The sequence below is a fragment of the Rana temporaria genome, chromosome 12 (genome assembly GCF_905171775.1).
Source record: "Rana temporaria chromosome 12, aRanTem1.1, whole genome shotgun sequence".
Classification (NCBI taxonomy): domain Eukaryota; kingdom Metazoa; phylum Chordata; class Amphibia; order Anura; family Ranidae; genus Rana; species Rana temporaria.
This window is the reverse complement of record NC_053500.1, coordinates 8,668,646-8,695,439: the sequence shown is the minus strand read 5'-3', so window position 1 is coordinate 8,695,439 and position 26,794 is coordinate 8,668,646. Positions and strand designations below refer to the sequence as shown.

General features: G+C 45.2%; 1 protein-coding gene across 1 annotated transcript in view; it reads left to right on the top strand.

The window, feature by feature from the left end:
• The window catches only part of TSHZ2 (teashirt zinc finger homeobox 2), a 198,304-nt gene extending 192,738 nt beyond the window's left edge, over positions 1–5,566 (top strand). The window contains exon 2 of the mRNA XM_040331371.1: positions 1,753–5,566. Within this exon, the coding sequence (XP_040187305.1) occupies positions 1,753–4,802 (3,050 nt within the window). The 3' untranslated portion in view covers positions 4,803–5,566. The remainder of the gene's footprint in view (positions 1–1,752) is intronic.
• Positions 5,567–26,794: the final 21,228 nt, after the last annotated feature.

The window sequence follows — 26,794 nt, the reverse complement described above, 5'->3', positions numbered from 1 at the left end:
GTCCGCCTCGTTCTCTTGTACGTCCGCTTCGTTCTATTGTACGTCCGCCCCATTCTCTTGTACGTTCGCCCCGTTCTCTTGTACGTCCGCCTCGTTCTCTTGTACGTTCGCCCCGTTCTCTTGTACGTCTGACCTGTTACAGATGAAATTTCATGTTCCAAAACCAGCATCCATCTACGGAAGCAGCAACACCGCCTTTCCTTTCCCAGCGACATGCAAAATGTTAGCGGCATTTAACAGTCAACCCCCCACCCTCGTACGATTTTCACTTTTGTTTGCTGTTACAAATTGAAAGGTATTTTTTCTCTGGCTGGCTGCTGATTTGAAATGTACAAAACCCTTGTGTGCGATTCCATTAGCTGCCCTGCAGCAGTGCAATCTACAATTTCCCCAAGGCTGTTGTGAAATATTGATGAAATTCCAGCTTTTGTGGCTTTCTGTGATAACACTAAACATTTGTCTGATGTGAGCCGACCTCCGCTGGATCTCTCAGACAAATGTACCGCGCAACTTCAAAGGCTTGCGAAGTGCATTGTTCCCCGGCACCGGCCCGAAACCTTAAAAAAAAAAAAAAAAAACGCAGCTGCCTGGGAATCCGGAGCAAAGAACATGTTGGGGGAAATAAATCCTCCCCGCGTACCTGAAATTATACTTTTCCCGGTCTATCTTCGCCGCAAAAATTGGAGTCTGGCCGCGTTAGGCAACCGTACAATCACAAGTGGTTTGTGTGACCGGTGTCCGAAAAATGATTGGTGGGCGCTAGATGCTGAATATACATGTCAGCCAGGTGCATTGTGGGTGCCTTGCAGGCTACGCTACTTGTGTGTTGAGTTATCCTTCTAAAACCGCGGTCTCAAACTGGTGGCCCTTCAGCTGTCTAGTGCAGGGAAAGATTCCGTTGAAGGAGGGACAGAGTAGGGACCACTCGCCTGTAGACCGCCAGCTAAGAGCCCTTCCGCATCCAAGTGCCGTGTTCCCAGACCGCCTTCCAGCCACATCTGTCAGATGCCGACGGGCATTATAAGTTGTTTTCAGGAGTCCTTTGCAGATTCTATGTGGGTTATGCGGTGCCAGTTTGGCCGTGTTGCATTGTCTCTGTTACCACCTTGTCAGAACTTTTCTACCAATACACCTTACTACAATCCCTGGTTTCCGTGTGCATTCTCTGCTCTCTGGGTACCAGGAGTCTGGCCCCACCCATCTGTACTTACCTAGTAGTAATAATAAGATGGGAACACTGCTAACTATCAACTGAGGCTGAGAGCAAAGGAGGTTTTCTGCTGGATCCTACACTCAGGATTGTAGACGGCCCCTTGCTGTCCTCATGTACAATGCAGAGCTATTGACCCTGCAGTGTACTTGATGACATCATCATGCAAGCACAGCCTTAAAGGAGAGACTTTGGGGGGGGGGGGCGGTCTCACAGATGGAGAGAGTTTGTTGGACTAAAGAGTAGGTAGGGTATTCCAGCTTATTCCTCATCCCCTAAAGCATGGGTGCTCAACCTGTGGCCCTCCAGCTGTTGCGAAACTACAGGTTCCGTCATCCCTCTGCCTTTGGGAGTCAAGCTTGTAACTGTCAGTCTTGCAATGCCTCATGGGACTTGTAGTTCTGCAACAGCTGGAGGGCCGCAGGTTAAGCATCCATGCCCTGAAGGGTTAGTTAGGTGGGGGTGTTGATGGACCTTTTAGAAGTATTTTGTGATGTCAGTATGAGAGTGTGTATTAACTTTGTGTGTTTTTTCATCTTCAGGTTACTTCCAAGACGAAGAGGACTTGAAAGAAGAGAGCATAAAAGATGAAGAGGAGGAAGATGATGACAGCACCTCCACTGCCCCTCCCCAGGACAGCACATACTCTCCCACCGATGAGGAACAAGAGGTAGCTGGGGACCCAAAGAGAAGCTTAAGCTTCCAGGGCTCCCCAGCAAGCCACACGTGCAACCAAGATGGGGAAAACGAGTCCTTACTAAGTGATGCCAGCGACCAGGTGGCGGACATGAAAAGCTTATCATCTCCTAAAGATGCTCAGGACCAAACTACAAACCAACAACCCAGGCTGCAAGGGGAACCCCAGGACTGCATCGATAAAATGAAGATGTCCTATGCCAACATATTGTCCGACTCCTACTGGACAAACTTAGGACTGAGTCTTAAGATGCCTCGCACTGACAGAAAAGTGTGCGAGAGCCGTAACGGAACCAGTAAAGGAGATTTTGACTGGCATCAGGATGCCCTCTCGAAAAGTTTACAGCAAAACCTACCTGCGAAATCCATTTCCAAGCCGAATCTTTTCAGCTCTGTCCAGCTGTACCGGCAAAACTCCAAAATGTACAACACCGTTTTCACAGGAGCAAGCAGGTTTCGCTGTAAACAGTGCAGTGGCGCGTACGATACCTTGGTGGAACTTACCGTTCACATGAACGACACGGGCCATTATCAAGACGACAACCGCAAGAAAGACAAGCACAGACCAACCAGTTACTCAAAGCCTAGAAAACGGGCGTTTCATGACATGGACAAAGAGGATGCACAGAAAGTTTTAAAATGCATGTTTTGTGGAGACTCGTTTGACTCACTTCAAGATCTTAGTGTCCACATGATAAAAACGAAACATTACCAAAAAGTGCCTTTGAAGGAACCCATTCCAAGCCTCTCTAAAATGGTCCCTTCTACGAAAAAAAGAGTTTTCGAAGTGACCCGACCGTGCTCACCGGATTCCACCACAGGTTCCATTGTGGAACACTGCAGCACACACAAAAATTCAAACGCCCAACTGCCCTCCAACAACCGCTATGGATATCAAAATGGTGCCAGCTACACTTGGCAGTTTGAAGCCTGCAAGTCTCAAATTCTAAAGTGCATGGAATGTGGTAGTTCTCACGACACTTTGCAGCAGCTCACCACACACATGATGGTCACTGGACATTTCTTGAAAGTTACTAATTCAGCCTCAAAAAAGGGCAAGCAGCTGGTTTTGGACCCACTGGCTGTAGAAAAGATGCAGTCCCTCTCGGATTCCCCATCGAGCGACAGCCAGTCCAAGCCATCCGCAAGCTCTCCATCTGGGGGATCAACATCGGAAATGATGACCAGCAAAGAATGTAAAGACGACAATTCAGAAGAAGGTAACAAAGATGAAAAAGCAGACTTGAGCGAGGAGCAAAGGGAAGCTCTAGAAAAGCCTTTAGATCCAACATTGAAATACCAATATTTAAGAGAAGAAGATTTGGAAGATGCTTCTAAGGAAGGAGGTGACATTCTGAAATCTTTAGAAAACACAGTAACCTCAGCGATTAACAAAGCCCAAAATGGAACTCCAAGCTGGAGTGCATATCCCAGCATCCATGCCGCATACCAAATCTCCGATGTCATGAAACCTTCTATGTCTCTTAATTCTCATGTAATGCAGATGAGGAACTCCTTCTCGAATAAGTTTAGGCCGATTGCTCCTAAAGGCAAATCTGTGCCTCTTCCCCCAAGCACTCCCGAACCCCAATCTACACAAGTTAAAGAGGAATCTGAGGATGCAGAATTTGAAAAAGAGTTCGAAGAAGAAATTAAGATGGATGGAATGTCAACTGATGAAAATGAAGAGTCACCCAAAACCTTAGACTTGCTTGAGATGAGAAAAGAGCCAAACAGCTCACCAAGACCAGAGGAAAAGATTAAACTAAATTGTGAAAAGGAGAAGGCAAGGTTCCTGGAGCCAATGGAGTCTTCACCAGGAAGTGAAGACTGTTCGGCACTGAGGAGTTCAGCAAATTGTTCCCCCGATCTCCCATGCGTAAACCCTCTCAGTGCTTTGCAGTCTGTTCTAAACAATCACCTAGGAAAAGCCTCTGAATCACTGAGGTCTCCAGGTAGTTCAAATTCCACAAGTCTAGTCACCGTGTTTCAGAAGCCCCCTGTGAACCGGGTGGACAAACCAGCTGTATGTCTCACTCCACCGCGGCCTACAGCTAAATTTTTATTTGAAACCATTGACCAGCCCATTGACCTCACCAAATCTAAGAATAAAAAGGTTGAGTCTGCTAAAGCCAAGTCTTGCAGGTCTCCACCTCAGAAGCATGCTCTGTCAGACATAGCCGATATGGTCAAAATTCTTCCAAAGGCTACAACCCCGAAGCATGTATCTTCTGGAAGAATGGGCCACATGAAACTAGACATGGACTCCAGGCACATTGACCTAGTCCCCACCGAGGTCACATCACTGCATAAAAGAAAGGGAAGACAATCTAACTGGAATCCTCAGCATCTCCTCATTTTACAAGCCCAGTTCGCCTCCAGTCTCTTCCAGACTTCAGAGGGAAAATATCTGTTAGCGGACCTTGGACCTCAAGAACGAATGCAGATTTCAAAGTTTACCGGACTATCCATGACAACGATCAGCCACTGGTTGGCCAATGTCAAGTACCAGCTTCGGAAGACTGGCGGGACAAAGTTTTTGAAAAACATGGATAAAGGACACCCCGTGTTTTACTGCAGTGACTGTGCATCTCAGTTTCGAACCCCCTCCAGCTACATAGGCCACTTAGAGACCCACCTTGGGTTCCAGATGAAAGACATGAACAGACTGACTGTTGAACAGCAAACCAAGGTCGAAAAGGAAATCTCGCGAGTAGCTGTTCAGCGGTCCCCTCAACCCGCAGCTGGGGACGACGATACGGACTCCAAGTTTAAATGTAAATTGTGTTGTCGGACATTTGCCAGCAAACACGCAGTCAAGCTGCACTTAAGCAAAACACATAGCAAGTCCCCGGAACATCATTCACAGTTTGTAGCTGAGATTGATGAGGAGTAGTTTCTATATGATGCATTGATTCTGAGTTTAATCCTTTTTTTTTTTTTTTATTTGGACTGTACAGTTTAAGAAACCAACAGAACGGGCTTGTGTGCTTTCATAGAAGTAGTAAACCTATTGAAGTGTCAGGTGTATGTCGGTGTATATATATCTGGTGATGTATATACTGGTCTACTTTGCATTATGTTCTGGTGGGTCAGAGACCCCCGCCACATGCACATTTTCCATTTTCTTTTTGGTTTTTATAAAATGTTGCTGCTAAATCCATATCCCATAGAAGCTTCACCAGAGTCCCAATTTAGCTGTAGCCAGGCCGATCTCTATACGAGGAGAAGCCTTCATATAGTATGACGGTTGGGGGTCGCATTTCCCAAAGGGCCAGTGGGCTCTGCAGCCACAGATGAGACACATTGAGATGGGTCGCCTCTATGACATTGCAGATCCAATACACACTACAAGGTTTAACTTGTGGTGCATGCAAAATTAAGAGGGACGTTTTCTTTTTATGCCTATTACACACTGTAGAGTGCGCTAAACTCACTCTCGCCATGAGGTGACCCTGGAGTTGACTTGTCCATCAGCAAGTCAATTTCAGATTTCCATACACACCTATTAACACATCAGCCTACACACGTGAGGGTCCCAACATTTTCTAGCTCACAAACCAGCTTCAAACACATATGGCAACAATGGGGCCACTAGTGCTTGATGGTGGCGCTCTAGGCTGAGGTGTGGCACTCAGGATAGTAGGATGCCAGCGTAAGGCCCCGTACACACGACCGAGGAACTCGACGTGCCAAACACATCGAGTTCCTCGGCAAGTTCAGTGTGGAAGCCGCCGAGGAGCTCGGCGGGCCGACTTTCCTCATTGAACAACGAGGAAATAGAGAACATGTTCTCTTTTCGGCCCGACGGGTTCCTCGCTGAAAAGTGTACACACGACCGAGTTTCTCGGCAGAATCCAGCTCCGACCGAGTTTCTGGCTGAATTCTGCCGAGAAACTCGGTCGTGTGTACGGGGCCTAAGAAAAACTCATCCAGTCAGTGATGAACATTTAAGCATAAAACTGTCGCTCACCCCACTGTAGAGGTGCAAAATTATAACAACATAATATATAAAAAAAAAAAATTATTTATAAAAGTAAAAATGACAGAATAAGAAAAATCCATCCGATGATACAATACAGTTTCAAGAATGTGCAAGCTGAAAAATTCTCTCGACATGTTTCTCCACGATTAGTAGCTAGCTTCCTCAGGAAATTTTAAATTATCGGGCAGTAGAAAAAGATAAATAGATAGATGGAAAAAGAACAATACATAAGATTACAAGACGATGCAAAAAATAGAAAAATTATGAAAGAAATACAAATTTGATGTTTGAAGCCGGGTTCACACTTGTCCGACATTGGGAGCCTCATGTGGCATGACGTGTAAAAATCAATGTTTCCCTATGGGAGCGTCTTACCTGGTCCGACACAAGTCGGTCCGACTTTGAAAATGCTCCCTGTACTACTTTGGTCCGACATTGATCCTACTTCAACCCATTGAATATCATTGAAGTCGGACCAAAGTAGGATCCTTGTCCTTACCAGACATCCGACATGTGATTACAGCAGCAGTAAAAGGAATTTATCTCACTCTGGAATTGTTTTGATTGGTCAAAGAACAAGTCAGACTATCACAAAGTCGGTTCAAAGTAGTATCCTGTCCATGAAAGTCGGATGGATGTAGGACCAATGTAGGACTGATGTCGCAGAGCAAAGTAGGATGAAAGTCGTACTGCTGTCGTGTAGTATAGTGTGAACCCGGCCTTAATCCCAAATTGTTCTCAGCCAACTCGGGGTTAAAACATCAAATTTGTATTTCTTTCATCATTTTTTTGTTTTCATTTCCGAGTTGGCTGAGACATTTTGGTCTCGGCCAACTCGAGATTAAAAGATAAAGGGCCAGATTCTCAAAAGAGTTACGCCGGAGTATCTACAGATACATCGGCGTAATTCAAAATTCCCGCCAGCGCATCATTGTTTTGTATTCGCAAAACAAGATACGCCGGAATTAGGCTAGGATCCGACTGGTGTAAGTCACTTACACCGTCGGATCCTAAATGCAATACAACGCTGACCGCTAGGTGGCGTTTACGTTCAGGTCTCATTTGACTATGCAAATGAGCCTGATACGCCGATTCCCGAACGAATTTGCGTCGCGTACTCGTCGTTTACGTCGTTTGCGTAAGCGTAAGGTTACCCCTGCTATATGAGGGGTAACCTTACGCCAGTCTGCCGTATGCCATGTTAAGTATGGCGTCGGGTCCGCGTCGTCTTTTTCCGTCGGTTACGTCGTTTTCCTAAGTCGTTCTTGAATACGACTTTACGTCAATGACGCTCACGTCGGCGTCATTGACGTTTTCCGTCGTGAGCTGGAGCATGCGCACTGGGATATTTTTCAGCCCGGCGCATGCGCAGTTCAATCGGCGCGGGGGCGCGCTTAATTTGAATACAAGCCGCCCCCTTTGAATTACGCGGCCATACGCCGGGCCAATTACACTACGCCGCCGCAAATTACGGAGCAAGTGCTTGGAGAATACGGCACTTGCTCCAGTAAGTTGCGGCGGCGTGGTGTAATTGGCTTACGCTACGCCGCCGCAGATTCTACGAGAATCTGGCCCAAAATTTGTATTTCTTTCATCATTTTTGTATTTTTTACATGGTCTTGTAAATCTTTTATGTATTGTTCTTTTTCTATTTCCAGTAGATAGTGCCCGATACATTTAATTCTCCTGAGGAAGCTACTAATCGTGGTGAAACACGTAGAGAGAATTTTTTCAGCTTGCACATGTCTTGAAACTGTATTGTATGATCGGATGGGTTTTTTCCTATTGGCTCATTTTAAACTTTTAAATATTTTTTTCATATATTATGTTGTTGTAATTTTGCACCTCTAAAATCCCAAACCCTTACTCTTTTCAAAATTGTAACCTTCTCAATGGTTTGGCATCATGAACTTACTATATATACAGTTTTCTCATCCAAATCATTTTTTGATGATCTACTTACTGCAGGTATTTGCAGTTAGCGGACCTCCAGCTGTTGCAAAACTACAAGTCCCATCATGCCTCGGCCTCTGGGTGTTATGCTTGTGGCTGTCAGAGTCTTGCTATGCCTCATGGGAATCGTAGTTCTGCAACAGCTGGAGGTCCACTAATTGCATATCCCCGATCTACTGCAAAGATCCTTCCAGTGATGGCCACTTCCTGTTGCAGGCTGACCACACTAAGCCACGGCCATGCAACTGCAGCAGCATTGTCAGCCAAGCTGTGTGCGCTGTCGGGTCTACGCATGGCTCCTGCGGCTCACCAACCTTCTGAAGGTGCTCACACTGCGAGGCAGGGACAGGACGTGCTGCTGCTGGCAGGATCTCTTTTACAAAAAAAATGCTTAAAGCCCAAATCCCCTCCCACAAAAAAAACCTTGAGGGGACCCCGATACCGCAAGGGTTGCTGGTTAAGTCAAGGGGGTACAGGAAGAGCCTGCATTACCTCCTACCTGACTCCCCCCCCGCTCCAGCCCTCTCCTATTTTTTCAGGAGCCCCAGTCTGTGGGCGGTCCCTTGCTGTACAATGCAAGGGGCTTTCTATTGTACTTAGTGGGGGTGACCGTGAGACCGGGGCCAAAAGAAGCTTAGGGTCCAGGAGGCTGCAGAGAACCAGTCTCACCACTGGAGGGAGCCAGAGCAAGGAGAAAGGCAACTATGACAGCCTATTCTACAACCCCCTGGACTTAATGGCCATGTAACCCCTTGCAGTGTGGGGGGAGGGGGTATCAGGTTCATGATACACTTTAAAGGAGTTTAAACTTGGTAAAAAATGTCATTACCCAAGCTGATACTGCAACACACACATGCTGCTTGCAGCCACAAGGGGGCGCCCTAAATTCCTCAGTGTCCTGAAGGAGACTTGTCACAAATACCTGTGTGACAAGCCTCAGGAGCTGCCATTCTGCAACTACTTGACTGCATGCTAGGTCCAGGTAAATCGGCCCTTGTTTTGTCATAGAGCTTAGTATGTAGTCGGAGGGTCGAGAAAGTTGCAGCTCCTGTCTGATACTTCTCACATAATAAGCCAAACTTCACCAACCAAAAAAAGCAGATCTGGGCCTATGGACGCTCATGTTTCCCGCTAGCTACCATTGACACTCCTGTTCTTGCTTCCATTGACTCTCCCGCTCCCATTGACACTCCAGTTCTTGCTTCCATTGACTCTCCCGCTCCCATTGACACTCCAGTTCTTGCTTCCATTGACTCTCCTGCTCCCATTGACACTCCTGTTCTTGCTTCCATTGACTCTCCTGCTCCCATTGACACTCCTGTTCTTGCTTCCATTGACTCTCCTGCTCCCATTGACACTCTTGTTCCTGCTCCCATTGCCACTCCTGTTCTTGCTCCCATTGACACTCCTGTTCTTGCTCCCATTGACACTCCTGTTCTTGCTCCCATTGCTACTCCTGTTCCTGCTCCCATTGCCACGCCTGTTCTTGCTCCCATTGACACTCCTGTTCTTGCTCCCATTGACACTCCTGTTCTTGCTCCCATTGACACTCCTGTTCTTGCTCCCATTGCTACTCCTGTTCCTGCTCCCATTGCCACTCCTGTTCCTGCTCCCATTGCCACGCCTGTTCTTGCTCCCATTGCCACTCCTGTTCTTGCTCCCATTGACACTCCTGTTCTTGCTCTCATTGACACTCCTGTTCTTGCTCCCATTGACACTCCTGTTCTTGCTCCCATTGACACTCCTGTTCTTGCTCCCATTGCTACTCCTGTTCCTGCTCCCATTGCCACTCCTGTTCCTGCTCCCATTGCCACGCCTGTTCTTGCTCCCATTGACACTCCTGTTCTTGCTCCCATTGCTACTCCTGTTCCTGCTCCCATTGCCACGCCTGTTCTTGCTCCCATTGCCACGCCTGTTCTTGCTCCCATTGACACTCCTGCTCTTGCTCCCATTGCCACTCCTGTTCCTGCTCCCATTGCCACTCCTGTTCCTGCTCCCATTGCCACTCCTGTTCCTGCTCCCATTGCCACTCCTGTTCTTGCTGCCATTGCCACTCCTGTTCTTGCTGCCATTGCCACTCCTATTCCTGCTTCCATTGCCACTCCTGTTCTTGCTCCCATTGCCACTCCTGTTCTTGCTCCCGATGCCACTCCTGTTCTTGTTCCCATTGACACGCTTGTTCCTGCTTCCATTGACTCTCCTGTTCCTGCTCTAATTGATACTCCTGTTCCTGCTCCCAGTGACACTCCTGTTCCTGCTCTCATTAACACTCCTGTTCCTGCTCCCAGTGACACTCCTGTTCCTGCTCCCATTGACACTCCTGTTCCTGCTCCCAGTGACACTCCTGCTCCCAGTGACATTCCTGTTCCCGCTTCCATTGACACTTAAGATTTCCATCATTTTAATCTTTGTTACCACGTTCTGTTGAGCCCCTCGAAGGAGGCAGGCCTGCCCTGGTGACCGTGGGGGTGTGGCCAGTTCAATGGACACGCCCCCCTCCCTGTATATAGTGCAATATTCTGTTTTTTTGCAATGGGGGAGGAGAAGCACAAATAACAGAGAAAATCTTTACTTGTGAGGTTAACATGCCTGGGGCGGGGGAAGGGTTTTCTACGGTATGTTAACTTGCTGAAGACGTATCGCTGATCTGCGGATGTAACTTAAAGAAAATGTTCTTCTATCTTATGTTGTTTAAAGGCGGATACTCAGTCTGTTACGTTTGTAATATATAAATGCTGTAACAATTCATATTTAAGCAGGTTATTATAATGATTACAAAAATGAATATTACTGTTCATCTAATTAAACTGTTATTTTTTAATGACCAAAGAGTGGAAAGGCTGTTTCTTCATTGGCGGGGGATGGGTGATCCTCTGTGTCTGGTTCCCAATGGAGTATATAACCTTGGCCCAGATTCAGGTAGGGGCGCGCAAAACTGTGGCGGCGTAACGTATGACATTTACGTTACGCGGCCGCAAGTGCTTGTTTCACAAAGCACTTGCCTGTAAAGTTGCGGCGGCATATCGTAAAAGGGGCCGGCGTAAGCGCGCGTAATTCGAATGATCCCGTAGGGGGCGTGGATCATTTAAATTAGGCGCGTTCCCGCGCCGAACCTACTGCGCATGCGCCGTCCCTAAAATTTCCCGACGTGCATTGCGGTAAAATTGACGTCGCAAGGACGTCATTGGTATCGACGTGAACGTAAATGGCGTCCACCGCCATTCACGGACGAGTTACGCAAACAACGTAAAATTTTGAAATCGCGACCCGGGAACGACGCCCATACTTAACATTGGCTGCGCCTCCTAATAGCAGGAGCAGCCTTACGGCGAAAACGATTTACGCAAACGACATAAAAAAATAGCGCCGGCCGCACGTACCTTTGTGAATCGGCGTAAGTATGTAATTTGCATACTCTACGCTGACAACTACGGGAGCGCCACCTAGCGGCCAGCGTCAGAATGCACCCTAAGATACGACGGCGTAAGAGACTTATGCCAGTCGTATCTTAGGTTACAGTCGGCGTATCGAGCTTTCTGAATACAGAAAGTAGATACGCCGGCGCAACTTTGCAATTACGCTGCGTATCTATGGATACGCCAGCGTAATTGCTCTCTGAATCTACCCCCTTGTTCATGTTTATCTGAAGGATTGCTGTGACACCCAAACCAAGACACCTTCACTTCATGGTGTCACTGCAATCAGAGACTGGAGGGGGCGTATGCCTTCTGCACACTGCGATTGGGAGCCAATCATATGCCTGATACCGGGGCTGGTCCTCCGATCACTCAGCCGGTACATGTACTCTTTATTCTGCACTGTGCTAGGCCACTGTGACCTATACCCCACCACCAGACAAGGCTTTTCCTATATGACATCAGATATGGTCAGAGACTGCAGACATACTACAGGAGATGATCAGAGACTGCAGACATACTATAGGAGACGGTCAGACTACAGACATACTACAGGAGATGGTCAGAGACTGCAGACATACTACAGGAGATAGTCAGAGACTGCACACATACTACAGGAGATGGTCAGAGACTGCAGACATGATACAGGAGATGGTCAGAGACTGCGGACATAGTACAGGAGATGGTCAGAGACTGCAAACATAATACAGGAGACGGTCAGAGACTGCAGACATAGTACAGGAGACGGTCAGAGACTGTGGACATAGTACAGGAGACGGTCAAAGACTGCAGACATAGTACAGGAGATGGTCAGAGACTGCAAACATACTACAGGAGACGGTCATACTACAGACATACTACAGTAGATGGTCAGAGACTGCAGACATGATACAGGAGATGGTCAGAGACTGCAGATATAGTAAAAGAGATAATCAGAGACTGCGGACATATTACAAGAGATGGTCAGAGACTGCAGACATGGTAGAGGAGATGGTCAGAGACTGCAGACATAGTAAAAGAGATAATCAGAGACTGCGGACACAATACAAGAGATGGTCAGAGAATGCAGACATTTGTTCTGTGAAAATGGAACAACAATTGTTCTCCTTCTGTTTCCTCTGCTAGTGGTTGTGGAAAATACATTATGGCCACTAGATGGAGCTGAGGATCTTAGGAAATACTGCCTATGATCCTCAGCTCCATCTAGTGGCCATAATGTTGTATGTCCCAAAACCACTCTTTTTCTTTTTTTTTTTTTTTTTTTATACGAATCAATAACATTTGACCTGTAGAGGAATCAGGATAACATTTTGCCCCATTTGTACAAGATGAATACATGCAAATGGTTTATAAATACCCCCCCCCCCCCCCCTGTGTATAAAGCCTTGGGGAAAAAAGTAAAGCAGCGCTGAAATAAATATTGTAGTGGTAAGGCTTTCCTCCTGGATGGAGTTTTCCATTCACTCCGGACTCTTTGGGGGGGGGGGGGCGGGGATTTACTAACACTGGAGCACACCGAATGCGGTACAGCTGTGCATAGCAGCCAATCCGCTTCAAACTTCGGTTTGTTCAATTTTGTCAAGCTTTGACCATAAAACCTGGAATCTGATTGGTTACTATGCAGAGGTGCACCAGTTTTAGTAAATCTCCCCCTTTGATTAACCGCCCTGAAATAAGCAGATTAGTTCTGACTTCACTTGCTGGCTGCTGATTCTTGGTGCACCCAGAGACAGCCAGGGAAGCAGCATTTTGTGGAGGAGGTCATCAATGTAAGGTTCCATTCAAAGGAGAACTCCAAGAAGGAACATCAGAAAGAATAGAGAGAGGTAAGTGAAACACCGACCATAATAAAAAAAAATATATATATATATATGTTATGCCCCTCACTACACGTGACTGATGTGTATTCGGGCACACTGTTCACTCTTCTCATACCAATGCATTCCAGTAGGCGCAGAACCCATTTGAACTTTTATTAGTACAAGATAGAGTAAAACTGAAACAGATACAAACAAGTACAATTAGTAAATAATCACACAATTAGGGCATCCCTAAATACCTAGCTAGAGACACAAAGATAAACGTACCGGAGATGGATCGGTATGGCTAACGTGGGATAGAACTCAGCAGACATGTGCTTGCTTCCAAGGAGAAAATGGAAAGAAAGGCCTGGAAAAGGAGCAAAGCCTCATGGGATTGAAATACGGAGGCTTGCATGGGTCAAACTAATAAACTATTCTAGCTGACTGTATTAAGATAGAACAGGTGCAGCTAAACAGAATGTCCACTAGATGGCAGCATTGATTTAATTCAAACAAACTAAAGTCAATGAAGACTATTAGGTAGATTCACAAAGAGTTAGGCCGGCTTATCAGTAGATAAGCCGACCTAACTCTGAATCTACGCCTGCGTTTATTTAAGTGTATTCTCTAACAGAGATACACTTAAACATATCTAAGATAGGACGGCTTGCGCCGTCCTATCTTAGATTGCAATGTTTTGGCTGACCGCTAGGTGGCGCTTCCATTGCGGCCGGCGTAGATTATGTAAATGAGCTTTTACGACGATTCCAGAACGAACGCGAGCCCGCCGCAGTCGATTAACGTTGTTTCCGTAAGGCCTTAGGCGGCCTAAAGTTATTCCACCTATGAGGTGGAATAACAATGTTAAAGTATGGCCGCCGTTCCCGCCGCAAGGTTCGAATTTTTTACGTCGTTTGCTTAAGTCGTCCGCGAATCGGGAGTTACGTCGTTTACATCCGCGTCAAAATCAATAGGCCCGTACGGCCTACTTAGCCGCAATGCGCACTGGGAAATGTAGTCGCCCGGCGCATGCGCAGTGTCAAAAAACGTGAGGTCAAGCCTCATTTCCATACAACACGCCCCCCCTCCAAGTCATTTGAATTAGGCGCCCTTACGCCCGCTCGTTTTAGGCTACACCGCCGTAGATTAGCAGGTAAGTAGATTGTGAATCACTACTAGCCTAGCTAATTTACGGCGGTGTAGCCTAAAAAGGCTAGGCTAGGCCAACCTAAATTTAGGCCAATGCGTGTGAATCTACCTATATGAGCCTTATTTAATGAAGGCATGACAATATACATGATTCTGTTTATGTTCTAAGTCCTCCCTGTAACATAGTTTTACTATATGTTGATCCTGCCAGTAGATCTGTCATTTTTCTTCCACTTCCTGTAACAAAGTGACAACAATACTCCACTTCCTGTATCAGAATGTTAACACTATTCCACTTCCTGTTAAAGAAATTACAACACTATTCCACTTCCTGTAACAGAGCGACAACACTATTCCACTTCCTGTAACAGAGTGACAACACTATTTAATTTCCTGTAACAGAGCGACAACACTATTCCACCTCCTGTAACAGAGCGACAACACTATTCCACTTCCTTCAACAGAGCGACAACACTATTCCACTTCCTGTAACAGAGCGACAACACTATTCCACCTCCTGTAACAGAGCGACAACACTATTCCACTTCCTTCAACAGAGCGACAACACTATTCCACTTCCTGTAACAGAGCGACAACATTATTCCACTTCCTGTAACAGAGCGACAACACTACTCCACTTCCTGTAACAGAGCGACAACACTATTCCACTTCCTGTAACAGAGCGACAACACTATTCCACTCTGTAACAGAGCGACAACACTATTCCACTTCCTGTAACAGAGCAACAACACTACTCCACTTCCTTCAACAGAGCGACAACACTATTTCACTTCCTGTAACAGGGCGACAACCACATTAACCAAAGGTGACGGTTGTAAGTCCCCCCGGCAGTGCTATATGGTTTGTCCCAACCCCTGTTGCTGGACAGCTTGCTTGGCCCTATGGCCAAGGAAGTGAACTAATAATGGATCTACTGGCACACATTACAAAACTATGTTACAGGAGGAAAAACAAAAACGGCTGTGTTAAAGCTCCTGTCAGATGGGACAGTGGCGGGTCAATTGTCGGTACAGTGCTGCAGGTTCTGGGAGGGTTGGGAGGTACTGTATGTGTCCGGTTTTCAGGTGGCTTGAATCCCGAACACATGATATGAAACCCGGACAGGTTACAAGCCTAGTCAGACTGCATCATCTGTGACATATTCTCCATTCCTCAACGCATTGGGGGACATTTATAAAAACTGGAGCAGCTGCGTATGGCAACCAATCAGCTTCTGTCTTCACACTGTTCAGTTTAGCTTTGAAAATGGAAGATAGAAGCTGATTGGTTGCCATGCACCCACTTTTGATATATGTCCCCCAATATGTGAAGAGATAGCGCCTTTAAGGCTCTTTCACGTGAGTGACCAGAGGGTGGCAAAATAACACAGTTGAGCAGCGGTTTGACTGCCCCCTATCCACCTACCTGAACATAGGCAGCCACTGAGGGTTGGTTGGGGCGGTATTGCTGCCGAACACGACCCTTTCAGGTAAATAAAGCTGTACGGCAACCGCCCTGCAACTGTGGTGGGTTGGCATTTTGGGGGTTAAAACAATCCAAGGCCATGAAAAAAAGGATTCACCGATGTAACGGAACGTCCCACACTCCGCTTGAGTGCTTCCGTCATATACCGCTTCCTATCAGTCTGGCTATAGATATCAGATATTCCAGCTGCTCACAAGCACACAATGAGACGAGACTTGTTTGTCTGCTGAACATGGAGTGTTTAATACAACCTTATATACAGTTTAAAGAGGAGGTAACCAGAACATAAATTTACATGAGCTAATTAACTAATCATTTATCCAGACTAGGCGACTCATAGATATGACCTTTCAGGGTAGACGTCACGTCTCCTCGCTCACCTGCTATACAATACACATTATCATAAGTGTAAACAGCAGGACATCTTCACACAATAGCAGGGTCAATTAGCACAGAGAACAGACAGATGGCTGGAGTTGGTGACATTAGCATCTAACAGTATGTGTCCCAACATTATGAATGAGTCACTCTTACAATTAACCCGTTGAGTTCAGAGTCAACAAACAGTAAATAGTTCTTTACAGATATCCTGGAATATATTGTGGATAATAATTACATAATAATCCCATCTCAGGTAGTCCAATATAGCATTTCTCAGTCATCCTGACAGCCCCTAGTGGACATAGGATGATTTTAGACATAAGAGGATCTGGGGATGTCCTGGGTAAGTCTTTCACAACCGCCCTTAAAGAGAGGCGGGGGGCTATAATGCAAAAAATATTCAAACTATCATCAGTTCAATGTGATTTTTACCATCACAGGACAAGGTAAGAGAACCGGCCCATGTGTTCTAAACTCCGTCTTCCAGCACTTCGGACGCACCAGTTCTACTCTCCACTGAGGTGCTGCCCCGTCTCTCCAGAAGAACAAAGAATTCCCACGAGATCATCATGTCTACAAAAACGACCAGGGAATCATTTACTGGATCGTAATCAAGTCTTCAAACATCTCACCCGGGCCGTCCCGATAAAACGAACCGCCGATTACTCCAGAACTGGAGGTCTATACAGACCAAATCTTTGGGGGCTAGTTCTGGGGATCAGCAGACACCTCCAGAAGTGGTGAACATTAAATATTAATAATCCCTTCCATTTCTGAAGTAGGAGAATCTCAGTAACAAAGTGATGGTGGACGACGATGATGATTGTGATGGCCTGCCATAGCTACAAAACAACTTTACCCATAACGACTTGTGGGTGCTGTAAACTGCCTGCCGTCATGTTCCTGCCTCTGCTTGCTGGAGGTGGCCATTTTGACTGATCATAAATCACATTTTATATCCTAATGCCGCGTACACACGGACGGTATTTCCGACAACAAATGTCTGATGTGAGCTTGTTGTCGGAAAATCCGACTGTGTGTCTGCTCCATCGGACATTTGCTGTCGGAATTTCCGACAACAAAAATTTGAGAGCTGGTTCTCAAATTTTCTGACAACAAAAGTTGTTGTCGGAAATTCCGACCACGTGTACACAATTCAACGCACAAAAATTCTACGCATGCTCGGAATCACTGAACTTAATTTTTCTCGGCTCGTCGTAGTGTTGTACGTCACCGCGATCTTGACGTTCACAATTTCCGACAATATTTGTGTGATCGCGTGTATGCAAGACGAATTTGAGCCAACATTCGTCGGAAAAAAAAATCCACGGTTTTGTTGTCGGAATGTTTGATCGTCTGTACTCGGCATAAGTCTATATTTGTCAATGCTTTGCTGCTAAGGGCTTGTTGGCTGAGTGGTTTAGACACTGGCCTTTCACCCACCGGACCAGGTTTCCTGCAACTCCAAAATGTCTGGTGGGTGAAAGGCCAGTGTCTAAACCACTCAGCCAACAATCCCAAAGGATTGACAAATCCAGACATAGCAAATAAAATGTGATTATTGATCAGTAAAATGGCCACCTCCAGCAAGCAGAGACTCTTGTTTCAACTATTTGAATTTCTATGCATCAATGATCACATTTTATTTACTCTGGATTTATCAGCTGAGTCTCATCAAGGGCTGGTTGGCCCCAAGGGTTTAGGCATCAGCCCTTATCCCAAGAGAAGTCATTGGTGTTCCAGGTTCAAATCTTGATTCAACTATATGAATATCTAAGTGTCGGTGATCACATCTTATTTATTAAGTCTGGACTAATCAACAGCACTCTTTCGAAGGCCTCCTTGGATCTGTGGTTAAGTGAACCATCTTTTCAGCAGAAGGAAACTTTGGAGTTGTAGGTTTGAAACTTCATTAAACTATTTGAAGTTCTAGGAGTCAATTATTTACTAAATCTGGATTTATCAGCTTGCTGCCTCATACGGCTGTTTGGCCCTGGGGTTTAGGAACCAGCTTTTGACCCACCTAAAATCCTGGTGTTCCATGTCTGACTCTCTTGATTCCCCTATTTGATTCTCTAGGACAGTGTTTCCCAACTTCAGTCCTCAAGGCGCCCCAACAGGTCATGTTTTCAGGATTTCCCTCAGATGAAATGGCTGTGGTAATTACTAAGGCAGTGAAACTGATCAAATCACCTGTGCAAAATAATGGAAAGCCTGAAAACATGACCTGTTGGTGTGCCTTGAGGACTGGAGTTGGGAAACACTGCTCTAGGAGTCAATGATCACATCTTAATTACTAAGTCTGGATTAATCATTCCATGGCTTCAAAGGCCAAGTTGGCCCAGTGGTTTAGAGACCTCCCTTTCACCATACGGTCTTTTGATGTTCCAGGTTCTAATCTTGATTGAACTTTTCGAATTTCTAGGAGTCAATTATCACATTTTATCTACTAAATTTGGGTAATTCAACCCTCTTCACGGAAAAAGGTCTTGTTGGCCCAGTGGTTTAAGAACCAACCTTTCCACTAAACAGATAATTTGGAGTTGCGGGTTCGAATCTTGATTAAGCCATTTGAATTTCTAGGACAACAATCATTTAATAACTCTGGATTTATCAGCGTGCTGCTAAACAATGCTGGTTCGGGAATCAGCTTCTGGGATTAATCAAAACATCTCTTTAAAGGCCTAGTTGGCCTGTTCCATATCTGACTCTCTTGATTCCCATATTTGATTCTCTAGGAGTCAATGATCACATCTTAATTACTAAGTCTGGATTAATCATTCCATGGCTTTAAAGGCCAAGTTGGCCCAGTGGTTTAGAAACCACCATACGGTCTTTTGATGTTCCAGGTTCTAATCTTGATTGAACTTTTCGAATTTCTAGGAGTCAATTATCACATTTTATCTACTAAATTTGGGTAATTCAACACTCTTCATGGAAAGGTCTTGTTGGCCCAGTGGTTTAAGAACCGACCTTTCCACTAAACAGATAATTTGGAGTTGCAGGTTCAAATCTTGATTAAACCATTTGAATTTCTAGGACAACAATCATTTAATAATTCTGGATTTATCAGCGTGCTGCTAAACAGTGCTGGTTCGGGAATCAGCTTCTGGGATTAATCAAAACATCTCTTTAAAGGCCTAGTTGGCCCGGAGGTTTATAAACCACCCTTTCACCCAACAGAATTCTAGTGTTCAAGGTTTATATAATAAATCTGGATGTATCAGTGTGCTGCCACATACGGCTTGTTTGGCCCTGGGGTTTAGGACCCAGCTATTGACCCACCTGAAATCCTAGTGTTCCATGTCTGACTCTTGATTTGATTCTCTAGGAGTCAATGATCACACCTTAATTACTAAGTCTGGATTAATCATTAGATGTCCTCGAAGGCCAAGTTGGCCCAGTGGTTTAGAGACAACCCTTTCACCATATGGTCTTTTGATGTTCCAGGTTCTAATCTTGATTAAACTTTCTGAATTTCTAGGAGTCAATTATCACTTTTTATCTACTAAGTTTGAGTAATTCATTACCCTGCTAGAAAGGGCTTGTTGGCCCAGTGGTTTAAGAACCAACCTTTCCACTAAACAGATAATTTGGAGTTGTAGGTTCAAATCTTGATTAAACTATTTAAATTTCTAGGACAACAATCATTTAATAATTCTGGATATATCAGCGTGCTGCTAAACAATGCTGGTTCAGGAATCAGCTTCTGGGATTAATCAAAACATCTCTTTAAAGGCCTAGTTGGCCCGGAGGTTTATAAACCACCCTTTCACCCAACAGAATTCTGGTGTTCAAGGTTTATATAATAAATCTGGATGTATCAGTGTGCTGCCTCATACGGCTTGTTTGGCCCTGGGGTTTAGGAACCAGCTTTTGACCCACCTAAAATCCTGGTGTTCCATGTCTGACTCTCTTGATTCCCATATTTGATTCTCTAGGAGTCAATGATCACATCTTAATTACTAAGTCTGGATTAATCATTCCATGGCTTTAAAGGCCAAGTTGGCCCAGTGGTTTAGAGACCACCCTTTCACCATACGGTCTTTTGATGTTCCAGGTTCTAGTCTTGATTGAACTTTTCGAATTTCTAGGAGTCAATTATCACATTTTATCTACTAAATTTGGGTAATATAAAACTCTTCATGGAAAGGTCTTGTTGGCCCAGTGGTTTAAGAACCGACCTTTCACTAAACAGATATTTTGGAGTTGCAGGTTCAAATCTTGATTAAAATCTTGAATTTCTAGGACAACAATCATTTAATAATTCTGGATATATCAGCGTGGTGCTAAACAATGCTGCCACATACGGCTTGTTTGTCCCTGGGGTTTAGGAACCAGCTAATGACCCACCTGAAATTCTGGTGTTTCATGTCTGACTCTTGATTCCCCTGTTTGATTCTATAGGAGTCAATGATCACACCTTAATTACTAAGTCTGGACTGATCAGGGGATGCCATTGAAAGCCAAGTTGGCCCAGTGGTTTAAAAACCACCCTTTCACCATATGGTCTTTGGATGTTCCAGGTTCTAATCTTGATTAAACTTTCCGAATTTCTAGGAGTCAATTATCACATTTTATCTACTAAGTTTGAGTAATTCATTACTCTACTAGAAAGGACTTGTTGGCCCGGTGGGTTAAGAACCAACCTTTCGCTAAACAGATCGTTTGGAGTTGCAGGTTCAAATCTTGTTTAAACCATTTGAATTTCTAGGACAACGATCATTTAATAATTCTGGATTTATCAGCGTGCTGCCAAACAAGGCTGGTTCGGGAATCAGCTTTTGGGATTAATCAAAACATCTCTTTAAAGTCCTAGCTGGCCCGGAGGTTTATAAATCACCCTAAGTTTGGGCAATTCAACACACTCTGAGGAAGGGCTTGTTGGCCCAGTGGTTTAAGAACCAACCTTTCACTAAACAGATAATTTGAAGTTGCAGGTTCAAATCTTGATTAAGCTATTTGATTTTCTAAGACAACAAATAATAATTCTTGACCCATCTGAAATTGTGGTGTTCCAGGTTCGACTTTTCGATTCAACCTCTTGATATTATAGTAATCAATTATCAAATCTTATTTCCTAAGTCTGGATTGAAAAACACAAATGCCTTGTTGGCCCAGTGGTTTAGAAACTACCTTCTCACCCAACAGATCTTTTGGAGTTGAAGGTTTGAATCTTAACTCAACTATCTTAAGCTCTATGTGTCAATGATCACATTTGATTTACAAAGTCTAGATATATATTAATCAACCAACCAGCATAAAGGCCTTGTTGGCCCGGTGGTTTAGAAACCAGTCTTTCAGCCCACAGCAATTTTGGAGTTGCAGGTTCAAATCTTGATTTAACGTATTTAAATTTCAATACATCAATTATCACTATATATTTACCAAGTCTGGCTTTAGCAACATTCTGCCACATTTGAATTTTTAGGAGGCAACAATCACATTTTATTTACTAAGTTTAGATTTACTGGCTGATTGGCTCAAAAGTACTGTTTGGCCTAGGGGGGGGGGGGAGTTAGACATTTTTTTTTTTCAACTCAGCAGAGACTTTAATGTTGTAGGTTCAAATCTTGATTCAACTATTCAAGTTTCTAGAAACAAATCATCACATTTTATTTACCAAGTCTGGATGTTCAAACTCAAACCATTGGTTGGCTCGGGGGTTTAGATTCCAGCACAGAGCCTAGGCGTTCCAGGTTCAAATCCCGGTTCAACCATACCATTTTTTTATAAGCAGGGTTCACATTTAAATTTACTAAGTCGTGATTCATGACACCAATAAGCAAAAGGCTAAATGGCTCAGGGGTTTAGGAGCTGGCCCATAACGCAGCAGAGATTTTGAAGTTCCAGGTTCAAATCCTGGGTCAATTATTTGAACGTGTGCAGAAATTTTACTCCTGAAGTAGGAGGACAAGCACACCAACAAATGAGCGAAGGTGGATAGCTCAATAAATAAGAACGATGAGTACGGTGCTGGAAACTCAAGTTCAATTCCACAGAACTGCATGTAAAGATGGATGCGGACCAATGAAAAGTGCTACAGGCATGTAACTGACAAATCACTGTACAGTGTGGGATGAAGGCCCATAAAGGATGCAATAAACCCTAAAGAACATTCAGAAGAAACTAACAACCCTCCAGCCTGGATGCAGGACTACAAAAGATGCAATGCTAACAAGAGGAAAAAAACAACAACAACAGCTAACAACCTACCAATTGGAAGACGACCCATCACCAAGAAAAATGAGAGGAAATAACAAGCAAGATTCAAGCCTAGGTGGTGGACCCCGTGAAAGGCACACTAGACCCAAGAGGAAAACATGTAAAGAACAAGCAAGTCTCCAGCCTGGAAGAGGACCCCATGAAAGATACAAGAGACCTGAGAGGAACTTGGAGGTAATAAACATGTCACCAACAAGGAAAGGTGCAGCAAGCCAAGTACTAGCTTGGAGGAAGGAGACACTTCAATAAGACTAGTGTAGAAGCTTGGAGGACAAAGCAACCTTCAACTAATGGTACAATAAGAAATATTTTTTTTAATTTTTTTTTTTTTGTGACATTTGCTCCCCTCGCACCTCCTAACCCATTTTCCCACAAACCTTTTCCCTGTATCACAGGGGATCTCAACCTCCTTGACTTGGCCTTAACCCATGTACCTAGAACTCAAGGGATTCGAACCCAGGCCTCCAGCACACCAACCTGCATGCTTAGCCTCTGAGCCATCTCTGCTACTCAATTATAGATCTGCTCGTTCTCCTAGTTCAGATGTACTGACAACAGAGAGCCAAACAAAAAAAAAATACTTTTTTAACTAAGAATATTAATATATAGCATCAAAATAACAACGCATACATTAGGTACAGCAGGAGACAAGAACAATCGAGTACTGCCTGTGAAACTTTTATCATTTGCACCAGTGGCAGATCGTCCAGTAGGGACGTCATCACGGTCAAGCAGGTGAATCCCGGGAGAATCCCTGATCACCATAGATGAGGTAAGCCCTCCGGACCTGATCAGGGGGTGGCAGTTGTGTCCCTGTTTGAACAAAAATTACCACTGGCCGCCACTGATTTGCACTAACATTTACATTTTTCGACAAGCTGTTGTAGTGCAACCCCTTTTTCAAGATCCGAGCATTTACACCTTGGACCTTGAAGATGGGGGTAGACCTCGAAAGCTTGTCCTGAACATGTGTATATTACTGCATATAAAATAAAAGTATCACGGACAGTACTCAATTGTTCTTGTTATAAGTGCACTAATACGGCTACAACCCCCTCATACACAAGACGAAAAGGCAAAAAGTATTGTCAAAGTTGCCACTTTTAACTGCTAACTAAACATATAAACCAGCCTCTCTCAACCCTTTTAAACATGGAGGAACCCATGAAATAGTTTTCCAGGCTCATGGAACCCCTGATAATAATTACTATTAGCCAGATTCACGTAGGCGGGCGCAAAGTTAGGCAGGCGTAGCGTATGGCATATACACTACGCCGCCGTAAGTTAGAGAGGCAAGTGCTGTATTCACAAAGCACTTGCCTCCTAAGTTACGGCGGCGTAGCGTAAATGGGGTCGGCGTAAGCGCGCCTAATTCAAATGAGGATGAGGGGGGCGTGTTTTATGTAAATGGGTGGTGACCCGACGTGATTGACGTTTTTTACGAACGGCGCATGCGCCGTCCGTGTACATATCCCAGTGTGCATTGCTCCAAAGTACGCCGCAAGGACGTATCGGTTTTGACGTGAACGTAAATTACGTCCAGCCCCATTCACGGACGACTTACGCAAACGACGTAAAAATGTCAAATTTCGACGCGGGAACGACAGCCATACTTAACATTGGCTAGGCGACCTAGGGGGCAGCTTTATCTTTACGCCGGCGTACCTCTTACGGAAACGGCGTATCTTTACTGCGACGGGCGCACGTACATTCGTGAATCGGCGTATCTAGTCATTTACATATTCTACGCCAAACTCAACGGAATCGCCACCTAGCGGCCAGCAGAAAAAATTGCACCCTAAAATACGACGGCGTAGGAGACTTATGCCGCTCGTATCTTAGGCCTCGTACAGACGGGCAAACATGTACGATGAAAACGGTCCGCCGGACCATTTTCAGCGTACATGTCTGCCCGGAGATTTCTGTATGATGGCTGTACACACCATCATACAGAAATCCGCGCGTACTCGATATGCGGCGACGAGGCCGCAACGATGACGCGGCGACGTGCGCGGCCCTGGCAGTTCAATGCTTCCACGCATGCGTCGAAGTCATTCGACGCATGCGAGGGATGGCGGCCGCTAGGACATGTACGGTAGGTCTGTACAGACGACCGAACATGTCCGACGGACAGGATTCCAGCGGGCATGTTTCTAAACATGTTTAGAAATATTTGCCAGCTCGAAAAAGGCCCTGCGGGCAAATGTACGCTGGAATCCTGTCCGCTCGGCTGTACAGACGACCGAACATGTCTGCTGAAACTGGTCCACGGACCAGTTTCAGCAGACATGTTCGGTCGTCTGTACGGGGCCTTAGCCTAATTTAAGCGTATCTGGTTTCCAGAATACACTTAAATTTACGCCGGCGTAGATTCATAACCCTACCTGAATCCAGCTATCTATCTGCAACCCACAGTACATTTGTGTGGTAGTCGCTAGGTAACAATGGGGGTCATTTACAAAACGCAAATCCACTTTCCACTACAAGTGCACTTTCGCTGTAGATCCAAGGGGAACATGCAAATGAAATAAAAAACAGCCGTTTTTGCTTGCACATGATTGGATGATAAAATCAGCAGAGCTTCCCCTCAGATTTACAGAGACTGCACTTACAAGTGCACTTGTAGTGCAAGGGGGATTTGCGTTTCGTAAATAACCCCCAATGTTCCTTACATTTGTGGTCATCGGGAAGAATTACCCCCCTACAGATACAAAGATTAATAGTGTCAGTGGGAACTTATCTGAGAGTAAGAAATTGCTCTAGGAAACCCCCCCCCCCCCCAAGTGCTGATGCCAGGAGCTCCATTTCATACTTACAACTGAATTATGTGTGTGTGTGTGTGACCACCATAAAGCTAACCATACATGTTACCGTACAATCACCCATCTGTGCATCTACCATAACAATGTCATATGAGGACCTAACTAAATGATCTGCTGAATTTGTATCCCTTACACATGGTTATTGGTAAATCTAAAGGAGATTGTACATGTGGAGGGCTTCAGGCTGACTTTATGGCAAAAGCTGTAAGGGCACAAAAGCCAATTATTATTTAGTAAGGTGTGGGTGGCTATAATGTGCCAATCCCCATAGACGTAAAAGACCCTCGTACACACTGGTGGGATTTCTTCTGTGTCTGCCACCGCACTGCGATACATGACAATAGAAATCGCATTCATCTCTATGGTGTCCCTTCACATCAGTGGAACGTGGTGCAGGGGGATTTTTGCAGGTGCTTCATTGGGGCAGCATACTGTGTTTGTGGCCCCGTAGACTTAAATGCCTATACACACATATCTTGGTGTGTTGTTGGCAGGGTATTGTGTTTAACAACTAGACACCTTCTCCTACAAAAAAAAACATATGAAAACGCATCGAAAACAGTAAAAATGCCCAAAAACGCTCTGAGAAATGCATGACTGTGCAGCAGCACTAGTGTGAACCTAGGCTAACATCTTATTGTCTGTTACACTGAGAAATATCCAGATACAATTGTATCATTGCTTTTTACACAAAATTAAAGACGACAAAAAAGACCTCAGTGTGCCATAGGGACTCAGTGTCCCATAGAGATGCAAGTGTGCCATAGAGACCACAATGTACCATAGAGACGCAAGAGTGCCATAGAGACCTCAGTGTCCTACAGAGACCTCAGTGTGCCAAAGAGACCACGATGTCCCATAGAAAGCTCAGTGTGGCAAAGAGACCTCAGTGTCCTACAGAGAACTCAGGATGCCATAGAGATGCAGTGTCCTATGCAGATCACAGTGTGGCAAAGAGACCTTGGTGTCCCACAGAGACCTCAGCGTGCCACAGAGACCTCAGTGTAGCAAAGAGACCTCAGCGTAGCAAAGAGACCTAGGAGTAGCAAAGAGACCTCAGCGTGCCACAGAGACCTCAGCGTGCCACAGAGACCTCAGCGTGCCACAGAGACCTCAGCGTGCCACAGAGACCTCAGCGTGCCACAGAGAACTTAGTGTCCGGTAGAGACCTCAGTGTGCCAAAGAGATCTCAGTGTGCTATAGAATTCTCAGTGTTCTACAAAGACCTCAGCATAGCATAGGGACTCAGTGTCCCTTAGAGACAGCTGTGTCTCGTAGAGACCTCAGTGTCCTACAGAGACCTCAGAATGCCATAGAGATGCAGTGTCCTATACATATCACAGTGTGGCAAAGAGACCTCGGTATTGCATAGAGACCTCAGTGTGCCACAGAGACCTTAGTGTGCTATAGAATCCTCAGTGTCCTACAGAGACCTCAGCATGCCATAGGTACCTCAGAGTCCCACAGAGACCTCAGTGGGACAGTCAGTACAGTGGGCGGGGTTGGGATTGGGTAAAAAATTGGGACAGTCAATACAGTGGGTAGGATTGGGATTGGGCGAGGAGTGGGACAGTCAGTACAGTGGGTAGGGTTGGGATTGAGTGAGAAGTGGGACAGTCAGTACAATAGGTAAGGTTAGGAATGGGTGAGGAGTGGGACAGACAGTACAG